The 25,722-nt window shown below is 42.6% G+C and overlaps 2 protein-coding genes across 3 annotated transcripts in view; both read left to right on the forward strand.

The window, feature by feature from the left end:
- The window catches only part of rsrc1 (arginine/serine-rich coiled-coil 1), a 130,457-nt gene extending 116,452 nt beyond the window's left edge, over positions 1 to 14,005 (forward strand). The window contains exons 8-10 of the mRNA XM_085796497.1: positions 9,013 to 9,119; positions 11,896 to 12,003; positions 13,563 to 14,005. Of these exons, the coding sequence (XP_085652623.1) occupies positions 9,013 to 9,119; positions 11,896 to 12,003; positions 13,563 to 13,655 (308 nt within the window). The 3' untranslated portion in view covers positions 13,656 to 14,005. The remainder of the gene's footprint in view (positions 1 to 9,012; positions 9,120 to 11,895; positions 12,004 to 13,562) is intronic.
- Positions 14,006 to 15,669: 1,664 nt separating this feature from the next.
- Positions 15,670 to 24,903, forward strand: mlf1 (myeloid leukemia factor 1). 2 transcript variants are annotated; one of them, XM_085796498.1, is made up of 8 exons: positions 15,670 to 15,835; positions 16,464 to 16,632; positions 20,985 to 21,029; positions 22,895 to 22,978; positions 23,087 to 23,215; positions 24,075 to 24,234; positions 24,456 to 24,597; positions 24,794 to 24,903. In XM_085796498.1, the coding sequence occupies exons 1-8, from the start codon at positions 15,789 to 15,791 to the stop codon at positions 24,858 to 24,860; spliced, it is 843 nt and encodes a 280-aa protein (XP_085652624.1). In that variant the 5' UTR covers positions 15,670 to 15,788; the 3' UTR covers positions 24,861 to 24,903. The 2 variants fall into 2 exon arrangements, with proteins under 2 accessions (XP_085652624.1, XP_085652625.1); XM_085796499.1 differs by lacking the exon at positions 20,985 to 21,029.
- Positions 24,904 to 25,722: the final 819 nt, after the last annotated feature.

The raw sequence follows: 25,722 nt of genomic DNA on the forward strand, positions 1-25,722 counted from the left end.
TTAAGTATCTTATAAAATGTGTACATGACAATTGTTGTTGGGAAAGTTGTGTGTGTTATTCAATCATATGTAATCCAGTCATTAAAGACTGTCACTGTACAGTTATCTTCTTGTTGTTCACCACATTTAGTTTAGTTTAGTTTATTAAGTTTATTGCAGGACAGAGTGCAGTGACATTAATTATTCAAAGAAATAAAAAGATGGCTGCACCACATTTAGTGAGAACGCTAATTTCCATCATCCGTTTAGAACTGTATTTCCTAATACACATTGCTGACACTCATTCAGATTTTTTTTTAAACGAATGCCTAATCCAGATTTATGTTTGTCAACCGTTGTGTTGTACATGATCATCACCACGGTGCCGTCCTGCCTCTGCGGCTCATTCAGTGCCAAGCTCTGCCCGTGACCTCAGGACAGGTCCGGTGTGGGATGTGATAACAGCCAGAGAATGTGGAGGTGAAGGGTCGCTGCACTGAGAGCACTCACCATTTTATACCTGTGTACACACATAATCAGGGCGCAGCGAGAGGAACTTACTCCCACACACACACCGACACACCGACACACCAACAAACACCAGCACAGCTGACAGAAATCAAACATATCAGCCCTGACTTCACATTATAGTCATGCAACTATTCATGCATTTCTTTCCTGTAATTTAGTCCATAAAGGAAAAATAATTTACATTAAGGAGCTTTGAATTTACATGCAAATGATGATGTCACTCTTGTTTTGTTTTTCTTTGCATGATTCCATCCAATAAGGCAGAAAGCGATAGAAAAAAGGAGTGTAATATATTACACAGTGCCGGGCTTATTAGTTGACAACTGAGGTCAGAAAAGGAGGAGGTGGGGGCATTTGCCTAATTAATTACTACTCAGATACACTCACACACACACACACACACACACACAGCCATGACCTTTACTAATATAGTTTGTAACAGACCACACAAACAGGAGTCTCCCTCCCTCTCAGTTCCTTTTTCCTCCATCGCCCACACACACACACACACACACACGCACACACACACACACATGCCCTGTCAGGAGCCAGCAGAGTGAAAGAGAGAATCAATTACAACCCAACTAAGGGCAAAGAGTTGGTTTCTTGATGGCTACATGTCAAGAAGACTGTAGGTCATGAAGTGCGTGCGCCTGTTTGTGTGTGTCGACATTCATGTATTGGTGTACGTGAAAACGGAGCCCGTTTCCTGGATTCAGATTACATCATTTTCATTTTAAAGACCTTGCTCCAATTAAGTAATTAGCTGCTTGGTGTTTCTCTAATTATAGAGTTGTTCATAAAAGAGCTGCTGACCAGCCTGCGATCGAAAAATGGAGACCGCTGCACTTTTCTCCCCCCCCCCCGCGTGCGCGTGCTCTCAAACACACACATGCGCGGCACCGAGTTTTACTTCAAGTTAATTCAGTCAAATGCTTGTTATTTCTGGTAAAGGGCAGGGCAGGACTCTGTATTCTAATCACACTAAAACAGCACTGTGCTTAATAAAGAGCTCCTTGAGTCCCACAGACAGACAGGCTATTATTGTACTGCAGATTACTGAACGGTTATAGGAGTCTAAAAATATGAGAAATGAGTCTTAAGGTACACGGTCCTTCATCTGTGTGGGCTGATTTGCATTTCACACTTTATTCTCACTTTCTAAAGTGACTTCTAGGGGGTTTGTTATTCTTGCAGCATACCGACGATATCCCGCGCATGAGTCCTGAAATGGCATGACTCACCAAAGCGGCCAAACTGAGATAATTCAATAAAATATAAGGAAACAAAATGTCATACAATTTTTCAGAAATGCCACAAGTCCCCTTTCAAGCTTGTCGACAGAGAAAGTGGCTGTGATCTTGAAGATCTCACCACTCAGCCTGTGAAAGCTTGACTATTTAATGAGATTTCGTGATGCTGCCCAGGCGCAGGACATCGGCAAACACTCATACTGCTCTCTTTCTCTCCCTCGCACTCATACTCACACACACACACACAGACACACATACACATACAGGGAGAAACACACCCACCTGGTTTTAGTTAGCCCCTCTATGTTTTTGCAGTTAGCACCATGCAGTCAGGTCAGCAGGAGCAGTCAGGTCTTAGCTAGAATTTCTGATAAATAGCTGATTTATATGCAGTAAATATACAGTAGATGCTTTTAAACTCTGTTTGCACTAGTCCCCCTGAAAGGTGGACGCTTGTTTTTGGAAATGAATGCATTATTTATTGGCACGATAGCAATAGATACAGTGTCAACAAGGCAACAATAAACATGACGTCCCATGATGAATGGTAAATTCTCCATCTGAGCTAATTACAAGTGAATACAGTATGTTAGCTTTTGTAATACAAACATTGTATTTGAAAGCGGGGACGGACGCACGCGTTGCATCATTTTCCAAAAAACTGTCTCATCAAAGTCTCATAAGTTATGTCTGAAGTTTGTATGACCCGCACATGAACAAACAAATAATCTATAAGTCCTTTAGATCAGTCAGTGCAGTTTTGATGGCTGAATCAAACAATTACATGCATCATCATTTCTTATAAATACAGTCTGTGGCTTCAGATATTGCGTGTGATGGATGTAGAGTGGGATGGAGGGACAGACTGGGGGCCAATCTGTTGTTCCGCCCCATGATTTCATTATGGGAAGCGACGGAAAGAGGCTAAACACATGCATTTAATTTTAGAAGAAGGGTTTTTTTTTTTTTTTTTTTTTTTTGTATAGACATGGATAATATACTGCAGAGTAGCTGAACCGGGGTCAGTTGAGAAGAGGAAGTTAAGAGGGGAGATGGGGTTGGATGACAGAAGAGAGGGAGAAGTGGCGAGTATAGGCAGGGCTGAGTGGAGATGTGGAAGGAGATAGCCCAGCGCGGCGCGTGGCTGCCATGTCATCCTGTCATTAGCAGGTTGTTTGGGTCTTTAATTCATCATTCAGACCTTTATTGACTGGAGAGTGCGAGATCACTATCGCTAGGAGACACTAGAAGCGTGCGCGTGACACTCCGCCACCAGCTGCTCTTCATTTCCTGATTCCAAATAGATATCACAAAAGATAACGCACCAAAAAAAATATATATCTATCACGCTCCATATCTGCTGAGGGGTCAAATGACGCTCGAGGTGGATGGTGTTCTCCATAAGTTCCAAAGAACTTCCAGGGCCGAGTGTTTAAGAGAGACAGCCGAGGGTTAGTGATGCGTGACAGGCCCCCGATGTGTGTGACAGGAGCCGACAGGACGGCAACTCCACGGAGACCAGTTGACACTATGATAACAAGGTGAGCACCATGGGGGATCACTTGGCCCGTGTGTGTGTGTGTTGTGGTTGAAGGTGCATTGTTGGAAGACAACGGGTTATAAAGACATGTGGCTTTTTCTGGAGGGAGGATGGGGCGGTAATATGTGAGTGACTGTGCGTATTATGCGCGTGATTGTGTGTGTATGTGTGTGTGTGGGTGTGGGAGGGGTCTCGTGGGAATGCACATTAGACTGGCTTAGCCACCTGCTCCGTCACTGGACATCTCCCTGCTCACACACGCACTTACAAACACATACATACATATACAGCCACTCCTCGGGGACTCACTCGGGGACATCTGGCTCAGCCTGTCAGAATTTTTCCTCCGTGACCTGTCGACCCGGGGCGTCAGCCACGTCAGCGTCACACATTGTCATTGTTTGCTGTTCTCCCATTGGTGGTCGGCGTTCCTCTCAGACCGATTTGTGCACACACAAGTGGGAGGGGGGGTGGGGGGAGGAAAACACACGGTGGTGCAGCTTTTCTTGGCCTGTGGATAGTTTTGATAGTCCAGGTGTTTCTCGTGCTTGTGTGTTGCTGATTTGTTTTTGTCTGCTCTCATTATCCTCCTCGGCTCTCTCCCCGCTCTATGTATCTCTTTTCCTTTTCTCCCTGACTCATTGAGGTCTCATTTTTCACTGCCTCAAGCTGCAGGGTATTAGTTATGCAAATATTGATGTGCCGCTTTGGCCTGCTAGCTATCAATTGAAATCAGCAAATCGATGGGCCTAATAGCTGCTCATTAGCCACTTGATGCATTTCCAGGGCTAACATCAGAAGCTGTCAGCAGCTCCTGATCAATACGGTCTAAAAGTATTACCTAACCAAGGCCCGCTCCAGACACCTTTTTTAATAACGGAAAGTTAGCCGTGCAGGAAATAGAGGCAAGGGGTCTGACTCTGTGATTCTGGTCGCCTGAGCCGCCCAGGCTTAAACTTCTCTGTCATATCAACAAAATATCTCATTAGCAGCAGCACTCGCAGACACATTAGGTTTCTTCATTTATTTATTTCAATGCAATGGAAATCTCATCGGCAAAGCAAAATGTCTCGCAGAGAGTCATTTGGTGTTGATAATGAAATCTCATCAGTTGGATTTTAATAAGTAACCTATTGTTTCATTTTTTTTTTTTTTTCTGCTGTTATTGTTCAGTCCAATTCCCAGGCATGCGTTGGAGCAGCCTGTTGTTTGGGCCTGGAGAATCATACAGTAAAGACTTTGATGCAGCCAGGATGCTGCTGCTGAGAACAGGGCCAGACCGGAGCCCCTCTATCGCCCCCAGCACACAGCCCTGCTAAGCTTAACTCAGCTGTTTGATGCCAAGCCTCTGCGAGTGTGTTCCTGTGTGCGTGCGTGTGTGTGTGTGTGTGTGTTTACCCAGCTCAGGGGTTACATAAACAAGAGCAGCTAGCCTACAGGTAAGACCCACAGGAGACCAGCCAGGAGAGAGAGGGAGAGAGAGAGAGAGAGTGAGTGAGATGGAGCGCCAGTCTCTTACCTTGGCATTCCCCAGGTGTTGTCGCCATTGCTGGAGCTGGATATTCACTAATGAAGGGCGAGCTGGAAAATGGCTAAAGGAGATAGTAAACAAAGTCACTGCACGCACGCACACACACACACACACACCGATACACGTGTGTTAATATAGTTAAGTTGGTGGAGGCAAGCATCCGTGCATGTGTTTGTGTGCATCCCTGATGGATCTGGGGCTGCTGTAAAGAGATGGGGAGAATGTGGGCGGATGGGGATTGGAGGCGGAGGCTGGCAGCGGGGCAGTTGGCCGCTGGTGTAGAGAGAGAAAGAGCGGGGAAGGGGATTGGGGTGGGATGGGGGGCTGGGGGTGGGGGTGGCGAGTGGGGGGGGTACAGCGGAGATAAATCATTAGAGAGCAGGTTATTGGAAATGCAGGGAGATAAAAGAGTGAAGAAGCCAGTAATTGCCTTAAAGATCAGACTACAAAGCATTACTTTGGATTTTACAAGGCCAGCCAGCAACAAAAGAGCAGTAATTTATGAGCTCAGTGTAAAAGAATAGCATAATTACATTAAAAATTAATGCTAATGAGGGCTAAAATGGGGAAGGTGGTTATTATGAAAGTTTGTATTCATCTTCCCTGGGTTGAATGATGGCTAGTGGCTTGATTAATGGCTTAATTTCTATCAATTAGCAGGCAAAAAAATCTCCACAGAGACGGGCCTAAATTGAGCATTGAATTACACATCCTTGCTGCGGTGCAGGGAGAGAGAGGTGGGGGCAGAGGAGGGGAGGGCATGTTATTGAAACCTGGTAAAACCAAGGGATGTTTCTGCGTTTTTTTTTTGGGATGTGCGAGCGTGTCCGTGTGAAGGCCGGGCATGGGTGACAGAACTCTGAGAAATGTTTATCTTCATGTTTTCTTAGACGTCTGCATCACTGTGGGGTTTTTGCAGAGGACAGAGAGTGTCACTGGTAAACACAGAGAAAGAAAAAATACAGAATGTGAGTTTAAAACAAATGGAGTTATTTGTTTTTTGTTTTTCTTGGACAAATTGAATAAAAAAACATCTTTGATTTAACTGACCTGATTAAAATAGGGCCTCACTTTTTTCTTTCTGACACAAGTTCCGAGTAGAAGTATAATTCTTGAACTCACTGTCGAAGTTACACCCTGCACCGTTAATTCAGCGGCAGAGTTTGCCCTGTCTTTGCTGTTCTTTTTTAATACATTCATTAAACGCCTTTAAGCTCCCTGTTTGCCATATAATTCCAAAACACTGTCAAAAGATTTGCTAAAAATTGCAAGACCTCGATAAAACAAGCAGTTTGTTTTCCTTTTATTTATTTCCCTCCACACAACAAGTGCTGCGGTAATTTAGCTGGCACGCCGGTGCACTGAATTACTGGAATTAATCAGCAGCGGCAATATATTCAGCTCGGCTGCTCTTGATTGACAAACTCTAGACCAAAGTCAAGTTTACAAAGACGACTGCTGCCGTAGCCCAGAGGCCTGTGCTGTGCTGGCATGTGTTGATGAAGAGCTCCCTCTTCTGGCCGGGACGCGTTACCGTTTCCACAGCGCTCTCATCTTCAAGGCTGAGGGGGAGATGAGCTGAAATCTGTTTCCATTGGCTGGTTTGATTTTCTCTCCACATCTTCTGGTCTTAATCAATGAAGTGGACAAACAGCTATTTAGAGAGAACAATAGCCTATTGATTCTGAGGCACTCATCAGCACTGCTGTCTGTCCAACTAATTTCAGTAATGACATGGCAAGTGAGTTTTCTGACTCCCTCTTTTACACATGTGCACACACACACACACACACGAACATGCAAGGACGCAAACATACATTAACATGCATTGCTCAGTCACTATCCATTATTAGCTTGATCGCATTTCCGGTGCGGTGGTAATGGCTGTAATGCATTTCAGCATCCAGAATACAAGCGCCATATAGAAATAGAAATAACCTGATGTAAAGCAGTGCATATACAGTACCGTCCATTTAATTGTCTACTTTACTTTATCTTCCTCTCCATCTCTTGCTCTCTGTCTGTTTTGCCTCCGTCTCAACTTTCACTCTCTCCGCCTCTCATCACTGACAGAGAAGCGCTCCTAATGCGGTGACAATTGAGTCGACCTGTTAAATTAATTTGCCAGATAATGTGTCAATATTAAATATCAACTTTGACCTCTCTGAGCTGCCAAGTGAGCTCGCCCAGCTAGAGTATTGATTTTTGTCTGCCTCTAAGCTCGCTAGGCCCGCACTCAAAGTCCATTATTTTTGATTTTCTCATGAAATACATATCTTTTCCCGCTGACATCTGACAAACAGCATATGGAAGTCATTTTATCTACCAATAATGTGTTTGTCAAAAAGTCTGAGGTCTTAATGGATTCCCGCAGCACACACGGACAGACGGGCCTGCCAAGGAGATGCCAGCAGATATGTTGTGTATGTGTATGTGTGTGTGTGGATACATGACAGTGTGGCTGTTTGTGTGGTAGCTCTTTATGTATGGCACAGCAGAGAAAGGGGTAATTGAAAAAGTAATTGTGCTGGATTAATTGTTGCCCAGTCATACAGTAGGCATTGGTTGTACTAATATTTAATACTACACACTATAACTATTATTTATAGTGTGTTTGTCTTTTGTTTGAGTGAGAAGATATGTTGATGCATAGTGACAATAAAGAATTCTTGATCTTGATCTTGGTTGTTTTATTCAAACACTTGTACCGCCCTGCAGCCTTGCAGCTGTGCAGCAGTGATGCTGGTGCTGGTGTGAAGGACAGGCCACAGTCTTCAGGAGGATATTAGGCCAGTGTTCAGACTTCATCTAGCAGCCCAGTCAAGGTAGTGACTATTTTTGGAGCGGCTGTGCAATGCGTCTCTGCTCACATCTTCCCGCACAGGATGACAAGCTGATAGTCTGTCATATAGGAAGGCTTAATTCCACTTGTCACTCAGTTGTCCAATTCTGCAGTGCATTTAAATCAAAACTGAGTTTGTTTGAGTGCTATTATGAACTATAATAGCGTGTGTGTGTGTGTGTGTGTGCGAGAGAGAGAGAAAGAGAGAGAGAGAGAAAGAGAACATGTGATGCTTTGCTGTGAAAGCAGGAACAAATATTCATTTATTCATTAAACACCAAGGCCATGAAGATGTGTTGTGACACCCTTTCTGTAGCTGCTAATGGATTGAATTAATTCCTGCTATTAGCTCCAGTTGCGAGTAAGTACATGTGCATGTGTGTGTATGTGTGTGCATATACGTATTTATGTGAACCAAGAGTGCTAAGTATGTAAGTTTGCAAACACATGTGTACATGTGGGAGTACTTGTATGCCGTTGTTCTCCGTGCATGTGTGTGTGTGTGTGCCTGTGTGTGTGTTCCCATTTGTGTACTTGTTTTCATGACACAGCCTACATCAGTGGAGCAGAGAAACATGGATGTCTGCTGGATTGACAGATAGAGAGATGGGAGAGTGCAGGAGAGGACGGATGGATGGGGGAGAGAGGGATGAATATTGACTGATCAGTGGAAAGATTGACAGCCAGAGAATAATGGGAGCATTCAGACTCTGTCTTTTTTTTTTCTTTTTGCTAACTTTCCTGGCACACCTATTTTTGCCCTCCTACGCTACCGAGACTGCTCTTGAATTCTTGAAATGATTTATTATCTGATATGCAGAATCCTGATGTGTTTATATCCAAGAGTAATTTACTGGAAACCCTTTCTGTCTTTTTGTTTGATGGGCCAAGCCGGAGCAAAATACTTTCTGATACATGAAAACTGTATGAAACCTAATCACATTTAGTCTCTGTAATGAAATTTTGTTGCAGTGAGTTTGTGTTCATATAATGATTATTTTAGAATGCATTATCTGAGTGTAATTCACTGTCTGGCTATTATCTTGTTAGTATTTTTCCACTTACCTTTTGTAGTAACTCTATGCCCTTGGTTTAAGCAAGACGTCTTTTCATGGAGGCCAAGATTAAACAAGAGAAATATCAGATATTTCATATTGTAAGTGTCAAATAACATTATACACAGGGAGAACATACAATCGACTAAGGCTCGGTCCAAATGAAATCTGGTGCCTTTCAGAGCATGACAAGGGAAGGCTGACCCTCTGTGTGCCTGCGTTCACATGTGTGTGCCCCGCTTTTGTTCATAGCTTCCCCTTCTGTGTAACATGTGTTTCAGAGGGAACTTCTCTGGAGGAGCAAGTGCGAAGGATAAAGGACATCGAGGCCATCGAGAGCGATTCCTTTGTTCCTCAGGCTTTCAAATCATCCAGGGACGATATAAAGGTGCGTTCTGTCTCTCTTTCTCCCCTTTCCCCTCACTCTCTCCATCTTTTCACTCTGTCTCTTATTGAATTTCCCTCTCTGCAATGCTCTGCCGTCTGTCCAGAGACAGCCCAGACCAAATCAAACATTCCCATTCAGCGCCGTTTGTTCCGACCTGAGACAGTTTCATCAGACGCTCCACTGTTCGCCGCCTCCAAAGCAACAGCACCCACACAAAAGCCACAGCAGGCAACAGCTATCCTCTGTCTCTCCCCCCACCCCCCTCTGGTTGTGCAGACAAAACACAGAAGTCATTATTGAAATGTTGCCGTCTCTGAAGGAGCAGGAATTAGATTTGTTGGGGGCTCATGGCTGTTTTGAAAAGATAGGCGACAACATGTGACAGCAGACCTGCACAGACTTTTGGGACGCGTCTTGGTGAGTCTGACAAAGGTCAAGACCCGTGCGGTTGCAGCTTGGACCGGACTAATCCCGTCTGTCCTGGGCTGCTGGCTTGGACACGCTGCACAGATTGCGTATGCACAGTGTATCAGACCTTCTCTGTCTCTGTGCAAAGCCACATTCACACACATTGATCCCCCAACTTCAGTAGATTCATTTATGCAGCTGGGTGCTAGTGTTTACAGTGGATCTTCTACGTATAGGGCGTTCAGGTGCGTTCTCATGTCTATAAAGATAGATTTATACTATGTGCATATAATATGATAAAGAAAATAGAATCATTTAAAATTCTTCTAATAAAGAAAATGCAATTGAAGTAGAACAAAGTGACACAGTCCTGCGGTATTTTAATCAGTTTCTCTTTTATGCACAGAAGCGCTTTAATGATACACAATTTAAAGTTTACATGTTTTTCTTTTAAAGCAGCTCTTCACTGGTTCTCAGAGTAATCTCCTGGGTATCGTCCTCGTCATTAGTCACATATTACTTAAGATATCCAGATGATTCATGTGGAGTCGGAGGGAGGATTGCACAGTCTTTCAGACTCTTTAACTGTATCACATGTCGGGCCAAAAATGAATAATAGCTAAATAAACATGTAAACATTGACAACCCTGTAATGTGCATCTTTGTTATTTAAAGAAACTCATAATTCAACAAACAGAATGGGGTTGGCTGTTTGAACGTGTTGTTGTCTGAGAATATATGATTATAAAGTTTATTTGGTTTTAGTGTTGATAACCATCAACTGTGAATTGTGACCGGACGGATTCTTAAACAACTGTTAATGAGGAGAAGCCAGTGAAACCTTTATTATCTGCCAGAGCACTGTATATCTTTAAAGATTTTTTTTTCTTTTCTATTTCAAGCGGGCTGCATTCATTAAAAACATATATTCAGCATATCATTCCCAAGAATTGTAATAGCCAGTTATGCTGTCTGATATTTGGCACTTCACCATACTTATTAGCTACTGTGTTTTATATCCCACTCACTTTTTTGTGTCCTGCCAAATGAATTTTAAATAGATTTTTCCAACTGGGTAAACATTTGCTCTGGGGCTGGTATAACGAGTGTTTGAAACATGAATGAACTTGGCAAAGCATTCATTTTGTTACTTCTTCCTCATCAAGAACAACAAGGCGACCAGGCCATCCGTCCAAATATGGGGCTTATTATAGCTTTAAGTCTTACCTCCAGGGATGGAGGAAGACTGGTTCTAAGTATCATATTCCCTGCTATCAGTGTGGACTCTTCAGATGGTAACATGATGGGGGCAGAGAGCCTTCATCTTCACTTTAAGTGCTTTTCAGAAATGTTCCTTTGGCTCTAACTAACAAAATGTGAATAATGTTGCTGTTCAACTGACAAAGCTTAACCGGTCACAAAGCTGATTCTGCCAAGCGTTTGACTATTGTAATATTTACAACTCAGAGCTTCATTAATCAACAATGAGGAAGACCTTATTCACTGAAGCCAGAGCCTCTCGCACTGCAGTTGGTGGTTTTCACCCCAACAACAGTTACTCACATAAACTAAAAGATGAATGAACCGAAGGGGAAAATGCAGCTAACTGCTGATAACCTCATGTTTTCTTACACACATAGATGAACTGAGGGAGATATCCATTAGAATACATTTCAGAACACAGACTAATCTCTATTAATCCTGCTGTCTGCAAGTTGATTGCATAGGTCAATCTATCACTGCAATCTGTAGGACACATGTCGTATTCCATTTCACAGCTCCTTTATGTGTTCTCCGCCATAGCATAATACACACACAGTAGTATGTTAGTCTTGTTATATTTTTCAGTACTGTATTTGTATGTTTTACACCATTATGATTGAACACATCACACAAGTAGAATATTTTCCGTATATTCAAATATTTTCTATTCTCTGATCTTTTTTTTTTTTCTTTTTTACAGCTGTTGACAATTTATTTAAATGTTTGCCACCATTTTCTTTTGCTATGTGGAACAATTACATTTATCAGCGGCACACTCAAAAAACACAATCGAGAGTTTTGATAATGTATATTAGCTGTTTCATTACGGGACATTATTGTCAACACGTTACATACTGTACTTGTTCACTACACCAGGGCATTAATGTTCAGTATGGAATTGGGAAACATATGTTGCCATTTTATATTTGAATTTTTACCTCCATACACACACCATCTACTATCGATTCAGTCATCAGTTACAGTTTATACGTATATTTAATCATGCCCATGTTTCATTGTGTTTTGCAGTAACTATTTTGAATGCAGGAATGTGCTAATTGAGTGTGACATGTTTTTAAAGTTTTGTGTTTTTCTGTGAATATAGGTCGAGCCTGTTGAGGTGAAGCTGGAGTCGGACAGGGACGAATCTCAGGACGTCACTCTTCCCATATCCATAGTCTACAATGACACTGACACACTTGCCCATCCCAGTGTAAGTTCTCCCATAAAAAAAAGCCTTTTTGGGTTTTTTCTGTTTCCTTAACATCACATTTTGCCATACTGAAGTCTACTACAGTACACAGAGCTTTGAACACACCAATGAGCACTGATTTTATCTTTTAGCATTGCCTTGTTTTTATAACTTAATCGATTAGTAGACAAACTTTTTCACCACCACTGTTTACGCCATCCCTGCATATTATACATTGTATCATATGGGACACTGCAGTATAGCAGATTATAGCCTCCCAACATCACCTCCCCAAGTGCCTGCAGACCAATGATGAAAAACGAGAGGGAAAACTTTAAACTCCAATAACGCTCCCTGGGGCTTCCCAGTCATCTATCTCCACTGGGGAAACTAAGTTATGCACTGACGTATGCAGATAACCCCCTCACATACACACACATACCTACCCCGAGTTCAAATGCGCACACATCCACAACCTCAGACAGGCTGATGTATGGCAGCAATATGCCCCAGGCGGGCCCCGGCCCCGGCTCCAGCTCCAGCTCCACTTCCAATTAGAACAGATGAGTCCCATTAGCCTAGCCCAGATACTGTCATCCCACACACACAGCCTCATTAGCACCATGACACCAGTGCGGGGCTGACAGACAAGAACTCACTGGTGTTGAATCTAACACACAGATAACATGCAGTGCAGCTGTAAGCACCGCGGGTTAAGAATGAAGGATTGACGTGGCCGGGCTTGCTCTACAATCTGCATAATAATAGACATGCATCATCACATAGATGTACAGTATATACACATAGCCGGCGTGTCAGCATTATCTCCCACCCTCGCACAAGCACACACAGTGAATATAGAAATGATCTTCCAATTTTTTTCCCCCAAATGTCTGGGTGCCTTGCTTCTCAGTCTCATAGTCATTATGTTTCTTCCTAATAAACAGATGCCTTCATTCATCAGACACTTGCAGCAAGAGTTTTATAGCCCTCTTACAATCAATATCATTACTGCTCGTGATGTACTGCCATGAATACAAGTCGTCGCATGTGTAGGGCCCCTCTGCCACCGCTCTAACACACTCCTCGGCCCCTCGCAACTAGAACAGTTACATAACAACGGCTTTTTCTGATGCACATTTTGAAGTCGGTAGATAAGAAAAGACGGAGGCGACATAAGATACTATACGGTCGTCACTCATGCCATCGCCGTGACTCCTCGCTGAGGTCACATGAGTGTTGGTGGGCAGGACTGACGACTCAGTGTCATACTCATAAACTCACAAGGAAACGGAGCTCGTTCATTTCTGTCACATTGTGGATGTGGGAGGTTTAGGAAGGAGTTGCTAAGTCAATCAAGTGTCTAGTAGAATGAAGTTCACATGGCTCATTAGAAACAAAGAACTGTGATTGAGTAGCCAGGTGTTGGTCAAGCTGCATTTTTCTACAAAATGTCACAAAAAAAGTATAAGGATTGAGAGATATAGTGGACTTGTTTCCTTATTCCCCATGTTTTAAAAAACAAAATGAATACTGTAGTTTCCTGTGTATTCACACGTTCTTTCTACATCTTCCTGCAGTTGTTCATGGACAAGGAGAAAGCAGAGGAGCTGTGGCTCAATCGACTCGTGTCCCTGCGTCAGGAAAGGCTCATGGGAAGTCCTGTGACCTGAACAACACCAGAAAGCCAAACCATCCCTCCTGTTTCCTGGACACAGTCAATCCAGACCTACGGCTCATTCATTCATTTGAGTTGTTTTGTTTTAGGCCATTGTCGTGTTTCTTGCTCCTCTTTTCCCACGATTTCCCTTACCGGTTGTAAAATATTTGTCACGATTTGAGTGAATTAAAAGCTTTTGGTTCTGTTGTGCTTTTTATTTTACTAATGTCAATCTGCTCTGAGAAGAACTTGATGGAAATATAACAGTCAGATGAATTGATATGTTTTACCACATAGATGTAGCATTTGATGCATTTTTGTCTTTTGTACTCAACTCAGTGAATAAAGATAGCTGTGATTTTATTTTTTACTTGGAAACCGTCTTGTGCTTTTGTGGATGAATTATGGAGACACTTGTGACACTTGTTATGTAAGATACCAGCAGTACCTCCAGATATATATATATTTATATATATTTATATATATATATATAAATGAGTCGCCCTGCCATGGAGCTCACTAAAAGCAGTCTGACTCATCCTGAGGTAACCTTATCTCTTTGGTCTGCATCAGGATTGACATTAGAGTGGACTAAATGTATTCTCACCTCGCGTCTTGAGTTAAACCGCAATTCTCTTAAATATGTATACTGTTGATTGATTTTGTTTATGTTTATGTTGATTCCGTGTTGTCGCAGTTTCAGCAGGGATCCAAAGCAGTGTCGAATCCACGCTCAGGCCTATTTGTGGAACAGCCAGATGGTAAATCTATACTGAGTCTGGGACACTGTGTTTCACTCCCCGCACTCTCCAAATAGTCAGTGTTGTAATGAAATAATGAATTAGAGTGCACAAATGATTTGCTAAGGCAAGCACATGCATTAATCTTAGCTTGTGTGAGTGCGTGCTTGGACTGAGGTCTTGTGTGTATATGGATGGCCTCCTCACATGGGTCAGGTTGCCGTCCCTGAAGTCCTCACACCCTAGAATTAGAATCGCTTCAGAAACAAAAGTAGAAAATGAATCCTAGAGAACAGTATGTGATTTCTTCATTTTAATTGACAGTTTTAATATTTCTGTATCCTTTCATGGTTTAATGTGTAAAAGATGGAGGGCAAAAATCCATAATCTATTTACAATATATATTTCAATATTTCAAAGATAATCTGAAACCAATTTACCTGACATTATCCACTAGAACCTTTCTCCTCCGCACAAAATTTTACTTTTGTGTTTCCCCACCGTGTGAACTGACTGCGAAGGCCTCATAAATATATCTTTAAAACTCATTCATATTCCTACACTCATTCATATTCCTACACGAACTGGTACTGGATGTACAGTACAGGCCAAAGGTTTGGACACACCTTCTCATTCAATGTGTTTCCTTTATTCTCACTGAAGGCACCAAAATTATGAATGAACACGTGGAATTAACAAAAAAGTGTGAAATAACTGTAAACATGTCTTTTCTTCTTTGTCTTCTCTTCTTTTCTTCTTCCTCCTCCGGACTCTATCTCTGCCCCCACCAATTCTAGTTTCTTCAAAGTAGCCACCCTTTGCTCTGATCACTGCTTTGCACACTCTTGGCATTCTCTTGATGAGCTTCAAGAGGTGAACCTGACCTGAAAATGGTTTTCACTTCACAGGTGGTGTACCTTGTCAGGGTTCATTAGTGGAATTTCAGTGAGAATCTACAATGTAAATAGTCATGAAAATAAAGGAAATGCATTGAGTGTGTCCAAACTTTTGGCCTGTACTGTATATATGTTAGAGTTGTCCTGTGAGGCCTTGTTAGAGAAGCACACGGCGAATTCCACGTTGTTTTTGCGCAAAGCAGACGAGAAAATAGGAGTTTTAAAGGAAATATCTGGAGTACCGTTGCCATGGCAGCCAACCACAACATTCAGCGCGCGGAGAGAACTCTGAACTGGCACTCCGAATAACCAGCCAATCACCGGGCGGGATTGCCGTCACGTGGCCGGTGTCAGAGTGGTTCTAAATGACTTTGAATTCCACAGCCTCCATAGTAACGTTACCGAGGCTGAGCGGCGGAGCCCTGACACCTGCGGCGGACAAGGATTATTTTATTTTTTTTAGTAAAAATCATCTAAAGAGTTTTGTTTACAGCTCCAAACTCCGTGGAAATGTTCAACAGCAATATCAGGGACTCGGACGATGATGCGTTCTTTTCGTGAGTGGCTGAAATGTTGTTTTAAATCTGTTAATAATTGTTACTAAGAATGTTTAACCTGCAATTTAGGTTATTGTTGTTAGCATTCGATTTCATAACGCACCTGTGAAACTAATGCTCACACATTTTAAACTTGAAGTTAAACGAGTGTGTTGCTGCAGAAATGTACCTCCACTTTTAATTATCTTGACTGAAAAACCTAGTAATAGAATCTTAAAATACAAATTAAAATGTTGCTTTTTGTATTTTGTCCATATCTGTACAGGTTTGTATCATCACACAGCTCAGTCTGACTTGTTGCATGAGTGAACACCTGCTGAGTGTGTCCACTCTTGACCAGAGCAAGTGTAAGAAGGGAGGAGGGTGGGGGGACTGTCATTATTTTAGGGGGGTCGGGTGCCTCTTATTACACAGTTTTATGTTAATTGAAGAATTTAGCCTCAAACTTTGCACAAGATATCATTCAGAAGTCATTCTCAAATATTGAATCAAGTGCTTGTTCCTTCTTTCTTTCCCTCCTAATCTCCAAGGACTTTTACAGTTGTTTGCAGTCGACTGCATCATCTTGCACCCCCTGACTGAACGCTGGAGCTCATGTTGTCCTTACCTCCTCTCCCCCCTCCAACAGGGATCCGTTCCGGGCTCACAGGGAACACATGCGGCAGATGATGCGTAGCTTCTCTGAGCCCTTCGGCGGGTCCATAATGCCCAGTAGTATAATGGACGGGAGAAGCCGTGGTGGTCACAACATGCTGGAACATCCCAACTCATCCGTGGGGCTGAGGGATGAACACAGGGTGAGAGCAACTCAGTTCAAGAAGCACTCACTCATTTTACAATGTTCACATGTTTGTCTTCTTGTGGATTTACAGCACTGCTGAATGCATTACAGTATACACATTACACAACAGCAGACTGCACATCCACCTTACAGCCCCCCCTCTCTGTCCACCGCTCATGGTAGATGATTAGTGTTTGGAGGAAGTGCTAAGTTTACTGAGGTTATAGTGGAGGCCGGCCAGTGGCAGCGTAACTGGAGCAGCACTCACTGAGGTATGGGGCCATGTGAGTCTCTGGTTTAGAGGAAGGGCAACCCCCTTGGCCTCTCCGGGCAGTTATATCTAGCCCCGAGGAGCCCTATTTATAGTGCATTGTTCCACTGACACACTGCTTTCTTGCAAATACACGTACAGACTTCTTTAACCCTCACACCAATAGGACCCCTGAGGACTGCGCTTTGCTCTGCTGAGATGAGCTGCTGCTGAAAATAACACTTTATTTTGATATGATTCTAGTTGGCCTAGTTGTCATGTTAACTTAAAATATAGCTGGTCTCTCAGTATAACTGCTTCCCTATAAGACTTTCCAACGCAGTTATAGGCTATGAGGTTAGAGTAAGTCTGGGAAAGCTGTGCAAAGTATGGTGGGATTAACTCTTGCACCAATTTGTTTCCCCTGGAACAAATTGATGGTGTTTCAAGGCAGGTAGGCAGCCTGGGTCTGCCATGTTGCACCCGTTAACCTTTTCCCAGATCAACCCCCTGCACTGCTTATTTATCCCCGCTAAGTCAAATTTAGTCCCTGTCACCTGCTTTAATCCCCCCTACCTCATGAGAGCCTGTATATTTATCCCCGATAATGACTTTCATCAGAAGCTCAACCTCGATAGCCAGCGACCTGCTTTCTCTTTATTAGCATCATTCTATTAACTAGCTAATGCCAGCTGAGGAGGGGCTCTGCGTACTTGACTAATGACCTCAGTGACAGCGGGTGAAATGGAGATACACTGTAAAATCTCCACACAAACAAATAAATTAATCTAACATTAGGAGTATTTCAGCGCATGCTTCAGGATTTATCTTGCCTATCGGCCCCTAAACTGATTTAGTCACAAAGAATAAACAGAAAATCCACAGTGTGGAGTCACTGCTGTGTGAATGACCACAGATTTTTTTTTTCAATATAGAAAAAAAATTAAAAATAAAGAGAGAAGATACACAGAAGAAAAAGAGAAGGAAAAAAAAAAGAACACATAACATCTAGCATTACAACAATATTTCATGGTCATTATAAGATGAGTATCTACTATAGACAGAAAACATACTGTATTAGACAATAAATTAAGTTGGTACACACAAAATCATATACTTGTTTGCATGTGAGGTTTTGTACAATAGCCAGTGTCTATGAGCTCACATTCTGAAGGTAACTCAGTACCAGGTCCCATGTTTTATCAAATTTATCTCCTCTATCTTCATTGTAGAATATCAGTTTCTCCAGATGTAAAGTGTTTGACAATTCACCCAACCATAAATTATATGTAGGCACAGAGTCCGTTTTCCACACTCGTAAAATCAGCTTTTTCGCAATCACCATCCCAAATTGAATTGCTCTTCTTTCAAATTTATGAACAGAAGAAAAGACACTTGTGGCCCCTAGAATGGCAACCAGAGGGTTAGGTGCCAGATGCCAGATTCTTACCAAAAGCCTCAGAAAAACATGACCACAGATTTAATCCCAGTCCTCATACAGTATATCAGAAGATAAGGCTTGTGGTGCCCAGTAGTGGTCAGGGCGCTGCAGCAGCTCAGCTGTGTGTGCTGTTGTGTTGTTGGCTTTGTGAAGGCATGTGTGTGCGGATGTCATGGACACTCTGTTTTCTCATTGTTGCTCCTCTGGTCCATCTGTTTCTCACAACGGGGCCTTGGCAGTGCCGGCGCATTAGCAGCCAGATGACAGACAGCTCAGCCTCATACTGCTCTCCAATATCACAGGCACAAATGTTCACACAAAAATACATACATAAACAAACATGCACATCATACAGTATTGAAAACATTCTCACAAGCGCCATTAAAAACACTCTGACAGCATGAAAAACAGACACACTGGCGTGCACGGGCACAATCTCAAATGCAAACTCACACATTGGCCACATAATGCTGGAAGGCTTGTACTTGTTCTTCTTGTATTGGCTTGCTAAGCTTTAGATTCCCACTGGGAGAATAAGCCCTCACTTACCTTCCACGCCTGCTGTGGGTGCTCACATTTCCCAGTCTCCTGCCAATATCCACTACCTGGTTCATATCACCTTTCAGTGTGCTCATTCTTCTGGGCACTTGTTTATAAAAGTACTGTTGAATGATAGTGAGGGCATCGTTATACATTCAGTTTGCTTTCTCCCATTCTGTGGCGTGTGCACTGAGCGAGTCTGGTTGGCTGTAGGTAGAGCTGATATCTTTGTCATACTGTAGATTCATGCCCTTTATGTCAACGTTTTCCAGCCACCAACAGCAGTGTGAACTCCTTATTCAACTACAGCAGCTTTAAAGGTCCAGTGTGTAATATTTGTCAAGGTTTATTGGCAAAATCTGAATATACTACCAATGAATATATTTGTATAAGTGTATAATGGCTGTATAATAAAATTTGTTTGGTTTTCACAGCCTTATAATTCTTCTTTTAATCATACATATCCACCTTTTTCCAAACGTCAAAAATGTAAGCCGGTTTTGCTCTTCCGGTGGAATTTTTTGTTTCCATGGTTTTGGTAGTTGCGGTAAATGCATGGATTTTTTTTCAATGAAAATCTGTAAAACGCATGGATCATTACACCAGCTTTTAACAATGGATATCACACAAATGGGCATCCGTGTTAAAAGCCAGCGTTAATAGATCCATGCGTTTACCGCAACTATGACAACGACTGAAACCATGGAAAAGTAAACGTACAATTCCACCATAAGTGCAAAACCGGCTTCCGGTCTTGACCATAGATGAAGTTCGGAATAAGGTGGATATCTGGGTCTTGCTTAGAAAGTGTCGCCATCTTGCGCCGCCATGTTTGTACGGAATGGAAAATCCAGCCAACCAGAGAGCACGTTTCAAGAGTTTCACGTTCATGAATAAACAATAGAATTATTTAATAGATAAATAATATAATCTGAATGTTCAAAGTCCTCTCATTTTACACACTGGACCTTTAAAAAAATATCAGTCACCACAATCAGATCCACCACCTCCTTATCTTCTGCTTCTAAAGAGCACACATTTTACAAAAACAAATCTCTCTCTCTCTCCAACTCCCTGGCGATGCTTCATTTCCCAGGAACTACGCGTTTGCTGAACAACTTCACTTTTCCTTTTTCATGTATGAATCATATCAGCACATGTCCCCAGTGGTGTAACCCACAGCCCCCTCCCCCCAGGAGCAGGAGCAGCCTGCCTCAGAGGGCACAGTGGCAGGTTCAGTATCAGATTGAGAGAGAGATAGAAGAAAGAATGCCAATCTGCAGTAGTTCAGACAGCCTAAAATAATGTGCTAAAGACCGCCGGGTCTACGTTGCTTATTTTGCTCTCTCCCTCTCTGCACAACCCTAGTCTAAATATATTGCTGGCAGATATGTAACTGGCATTTATTAGTTCATAGATGCCTCTCCGGGATAAAATTGGATGTGAGTCTTCATAGATCGCTGGTCAGGAGCGTTTTGCATCAGCTTGACCTTTGAAAAGAACTGAGAGAGCAGCCTTGGACTCTGCGACCCCCCACCCCCACCCCCTGTTAGATCCCTGTCCTGGCTGGTCCACTCGGCCCACTGCAGCCTTCCTAGAATGAAGCTCAGTTTCAGTGTTAAACCCACGCTAATCTCTGGCAATGCGACCCAATTACACATGGAACACAAGTCATTCAACACCCCACTGATTATGCACAATACCCATGCGAATCGCGCCACCAGAAAATACCCGCACGCACACACACACGCATAGTGATGGCTGTTGAGATGCTTATCCAGGGCCGCAGGGTCATAAACACCTGTGGTTTTGGCCTGGAGAACACGGGGTCTGACTGCAGGCCGCATGCTGCTCCCTCCTCACTGGCCTGTCACTCCTTTGCTGCCTGCACTCCCAGAGGGTTCATGGCCTTGAAGGGTCGCGTGTAAGGTCATTCGGGGAGTTCTTTGTAGCTGTGTCGAGGGCTTAGTGACCGATGTAAGATAACCTAACAACTGAACTGGAGAAAGAACCTCGGCAAACGTGCAAAAAGTCTACATGATGTGTGTGTGTGTGTGTGTGTGTGTGTGTGTACCATGCTATACAGATACAGTAGTACCATGCTGTGTTGTTAAAATGATATTGTTTGAATCCTCAGGATATGAGCCGGTCATTGTTGCCCTTTGGCAGTACTGACAGCACGGTCAGTAGTGTCTCGTGTCGTCTCTTGTCCAACTGCACCATCATTTATGTTTCTCTGGGATAGAAGGGATAATTCAACATTTTGGCAAATTCAACCATTACCATAACATGTTGTGTTAGTGTGGTGAATGTGCAGGTCACAACTTGTTCACAAGAGCGTTTTGGAGTTGTTGGATTGTGTATTTTTTTAGTTTTGAGGGACAGTTGACCTGTACCGTTCACCTCCATTGTGTTTGCTGAGCAGCTCACATCTCTGCCCCGCAGATCTCAAAACAACATGCACCGGTAACTAAAGGTAATGAACCTACCACTATGACTATAGGGATTATGGCAATAGGCGAATTTGCCAAAATGATGAACTATCCCTTCAAATCTACACTGACCAACTGACCAAGTACATGCATGCTCTCACTCTCCAAATTTACACAACTATGCTCATCCATATAGACAACATTGTGTTATTTCTCATTATCATATTGCCAGAAAAGCATCATTTTAACTCAGTGGCAGTAGAATATAGAAGCCTAACGTCTTACCTTTATTCTTCGAGGACATAAACACATCATCCACTTGATGTGTTCACTGTAAATGTACACAAGTAGAAAATTTACACTGTTTGAATTATGAAGAATAAACATTGTATAAACAAAACGTTAGTGTAGATACTCAGTGTTTGCCTCACCACAAAGACTAAAAGTTTGAAGTAGTAAGTAAGGTTACTTATTTCCTAGAAAATTGATTAATGGATTACGCAGTCATTGATTTGGAGATAAAGAACACCCACACACAACATTCATCATTAAGTTGAACTCTTTACGACCAGCAGATGTTTTGACCAAGATATACATTTTTTAATCAGCTGTATATAATAAGGGATCCAACTGAAATAGTCTTCACAATAGTCTCCCATGGGTCTGTCTGTCTACAACATCTAACTGGCCTACTTTTGTGCGGTCCAGAGGCCAGCATTGCTTTACAAGCATATGTCTGTGCTGCTGGCTGCCGTAGTGGGGTGAAACAAATAGATCACATTATATAACTACCACAAGAGTGACAAATAATTCTAGTGGAAACACTGTGGCCAGAATGTGGAAAGGGCAGTGGGTTGTTTTCTCAGGTTTACAATCTAATGTGTACTGCTGTCGACTGCAACATTATCACTCTTGTTGTTCTGACGATATGAAGATGATCTCCCCAGTAGTGACTTCAGGAAAAGTCAAAGTCCTGGTTTTTGCCCTTAGTCCATGAAGTTACAGTGATACAGCCATAAAGCTCTGCACTGTTGGGCAGCCAGTGATGGGAATAACAGCGTTACTCACAGCACTTCTTTTTTAAGTAATGAGTATTTTAAAAAGTTTTTTCCCTGTCATAACGCTGTTACGGTTGCTGACAATAAAATGAGCCGTTACTTGACTTGAAGTAACTATAACAAATTAGGCTACTTTTTAAAAGTAACGTGCCCAACACTGCCTGGCAGCGTGCTTACAGAATAAAAACATCTGAAGTATTCTAACAACTCATTTTGAGGTTGTGGTGTTTGTTGGCATCTCACTGCAGCATTGCTGACTGACTAGAGTGGTGTACAGGATCTTTCTGGCTTTAAATGAAACACCTCAACAGTTACCTACAGAAGTTCCTTCATGAAGAGCTGGGAGTGGACGATGACGCCTGCCTTTGAATTCTCCATGAAGGAAAACCCACTAAACAAAGACATAAACACCTTGTGTGTTTGCACGCATGGATTTGGTTTCTAATTTTGCAGCGCTAGTGTGTGTCACTACATAGCTCACATATGGTTGAGTGCTAAAATGTGAATGTCTCAGATGTAGCCCTGTGGTTATTCTGTTCATTTTGTGTTGTGTGCAGGACATGATGAGGAACCCTTTCGGTATGTTTGACAACATCATGGCCAACATGAGAAACAGGATGCAGGACATGCACCAGAACTTTGTGAGTTTACTGTGATAACGATGTTGTGCTCCTGTCCTTTCGTTTGTCTGCTTTCTTGAACTGTTACGGTACATAAACTGTATGCGTGTGTGTGTGTGTTTGTTTCAGGAGACCATGCCCTCAAATTCAAACACCCACTCATTCAGCTCCTCATCAGTTATGACATATTCAAAGGTTGGAAATGAGCCTCCTAAGGTCTTCCAGGCGACCTCGTCGACACGCCGCGCCCCTGGAGGGGTAAGTACGCCATAAGATCTGTTACTGTTTTATACCACAGTACATTAGAGCATAGTTCAATACACTGGGCTGGTAGAAGAAAACATGTCTGTAGAAGACTCACTCTCTCTATATTCTCCTTCAGTGATCACCATAATAACTTTTTTCCTCATAGCGACTCTTGTTCTTCTTAAAGGGATTGTTCAACATTTTGGCAAATTGGCCCATTGCTATAATCCCTATAGTTTTAGGAGTAGGTTTGTTACCTTTAATTGTCGGTGCAAGCTATTTTTAGAATGGCGGAGCAGAGCCGCAAGCTGCTCAGAGCTACACTATGGAGGCTAATGGTATTTCTTGGTATCCCCCATCAAACTCATCAAATACACAATCCAACAACTCCAAAACACTCTCGTGGACAAGTTGTGACCTACACATTCACCACGCTACCAGATAATAACGTAACATTACAAGACAGAGTTGTTTTCGAGGCAAATGCAGAGACTGCTTGCCGAAAAACTGCTCCCAACTGGAACGCGCATTAGTGGTTTTGCATGAATTTCCCTCTAAAACAACTCTGTCTCATAATGTTCTGTTATTGTCTCATAACATGGTGAATGGTCACAACTTGTCCACCAGAGCGTTTTGGAGTTGTTGTATGGTGTATTTGATGAGTATGATGAGGGAAACCAAGGAATCCCATTAGCCTCCATAGCGTAGCTCTGAGCAGCTTGCGGCTCTGCTCCGCTGTTCTAAAAAATAGCTTGCACTGTCAAATAAAGGTAACAAACCTACTCCTAAAACTATAGGGATTATGGCAATGGGCCAATTTGCCAAAATGTTGAACTATCCCTTTAACACCACACTGATGTTTCATCACCAGATCACAGAGACCCGGCGAGCAGTTAAAGATTCTGAGAGTGGCATGGAGAAGATGGCGATCGGTCACCACATCCAGGACAGGGGACATGTTGTCGAGAAGAAATTCAACAAGAAAACAGGAGAGAAGGAGTTCATCCAGGACTTCCAGAATCTGGATGAATGTACGTTGAAGCGATCAAATGCAGTGGCTACACATGGTTTGTCTAACAGCTCAGTAGGGAGGGGGGAGCGTGTGGTCAGATGATACATGTTCAACGGGTTTGTTTTGTAGACCAGCCAACACAGCATAGCTCCGCTCCCAGGTCTACTGTCCAGGTATTTCTAGGCCATCGCTCCACCGCCAGAATGTTGCCTAATATGATCCTGATCCTCCGCCCCGCAGCTGAGGCGCAGTCTTTCGACGATGAGTGGCAGCAGGAGGTGTCAAAGTTCCAACCATCTGGCCCCATGTCTCGCCTGGAGGAAGCCCCACCCTCCCGTACCGTCCGCTGGGCAGCCCTCACTGGTCCCGAGCAGGCCCAAAGGTCAGTATGATAGGCTTGACCCACATGTAGTGTTGAGGACAGGCCAGATTCTGCAGATCAGGATCAAATGACAAACAAGTGGGAGACACTGACAGCAATACACATACAGTGTGAAAGTATTGTTTTCATGTTGTGATACCGCAATTATTTCAGCGTCTGAACTGTGATTGTTTACTTTGTTTAATATCTTCCACAGAGACCAATCAAAGGGCAAGGCTGAGGGTGAAGGCAACATAAAAGGCTCGGGCTCAACAAAGCAGTAAAAAGCTGCTGTTTGTGTTGCTTATTAAAGTCTTTCAAGCATCATACAGTGCACTATGGTGCTCTGTGCCCACACTCACACACACACACTGGTTTCATCAACAAGATAGGTAGAATCAGAAGGCACTGACCCAGATTCTGAAATATTTGAGACTTTACATTTTATATTATTGCTGCCAAAAGAATACTGCAACAGTCTGAAAAGAAAAAGAGGACGAAGCTGAAGGTGGCTGCCCCATTACAGTCAACAGTTCTGCTGTTTCAGGGATCAAATGACTCCTCCCATCTCACTGTTAATATTTTTGAATATGAGGCCTATGGTATTTCCTGCAGAATGATTGACAGGAATGTGAAATGTAAAAAATGTGTAGTGTGTTGGCTGTAACATGCAAAAGCGGTGGTATGTCACTGTAACAATATTAATATTTTTCATACACTCATAAGAACATTACAATAAAGGTGCAAAGGGTCCTTCATATCAACCAGGAAACTAAAAGGGTCAGTAGTGTTCCTGCGGTTGTAGCCAAATTAAAACACATTAAAAATAACGTAATTAATATGTGAGGCCATAGGCAGCACACATATTATAACACATTAACAGATAAAGAGCAGTTACTTTATATCCTTTTGAACCAGATGAATAGAATTTGCTCCAGGTAAGGTATTGTGATCTGTTTCATTCATTTCATCTGTTTCTCACATTGTGTCATTTTAATCCTGCAACAAGCCACAAAATCAGTCAGTTATTGACTGTTTGAGATCCATTAATGCAATTAGATAATGTCTAAATTGCCTTTTTGTAATTATATTGTCTAGTACCTGATGTTCTAGATATATGTATTATATCTGCTGTAATCTTTGTAA

Source organism: Trachurus japonicus, chromosome 13 (assembly GCF_045865225.1).
Source record: "Trachurus japonicus isolate A0001 chromosome 13, Traja_1.0".
Classification (NCBI taxonomy): Eukaryota; Metazoa; Chordata; class Actinopteri; order Carangiformes; family Carangidae; genus Trachurus; species Trachurus japonicus.

Bases quoted from the DNA above. Each gene is read 5' to 3' on its own strand.
- mlf1 (XM_085796498.1), top strand. From the start codon at position 15,789: ATGTTCAACAGCAATATCAGGGACTCGGACGATGATGCGTTCTTTTC. The intron at 15,836-16,463 runs GTGAGTGGCTGA...CCCCTCCAACAG, and splicing joins GACGATGATGCGTTCTTTTC to GGATCCGTTCCGGGCTCACA. The intron at 24,235-24,455 runs GTACGTTGAAGC...TCCGCCCCGCAG, and splicing joins CTTCCAGAATCTGGATGAAT to CTGAGGCGCAGTCTTTCGAC.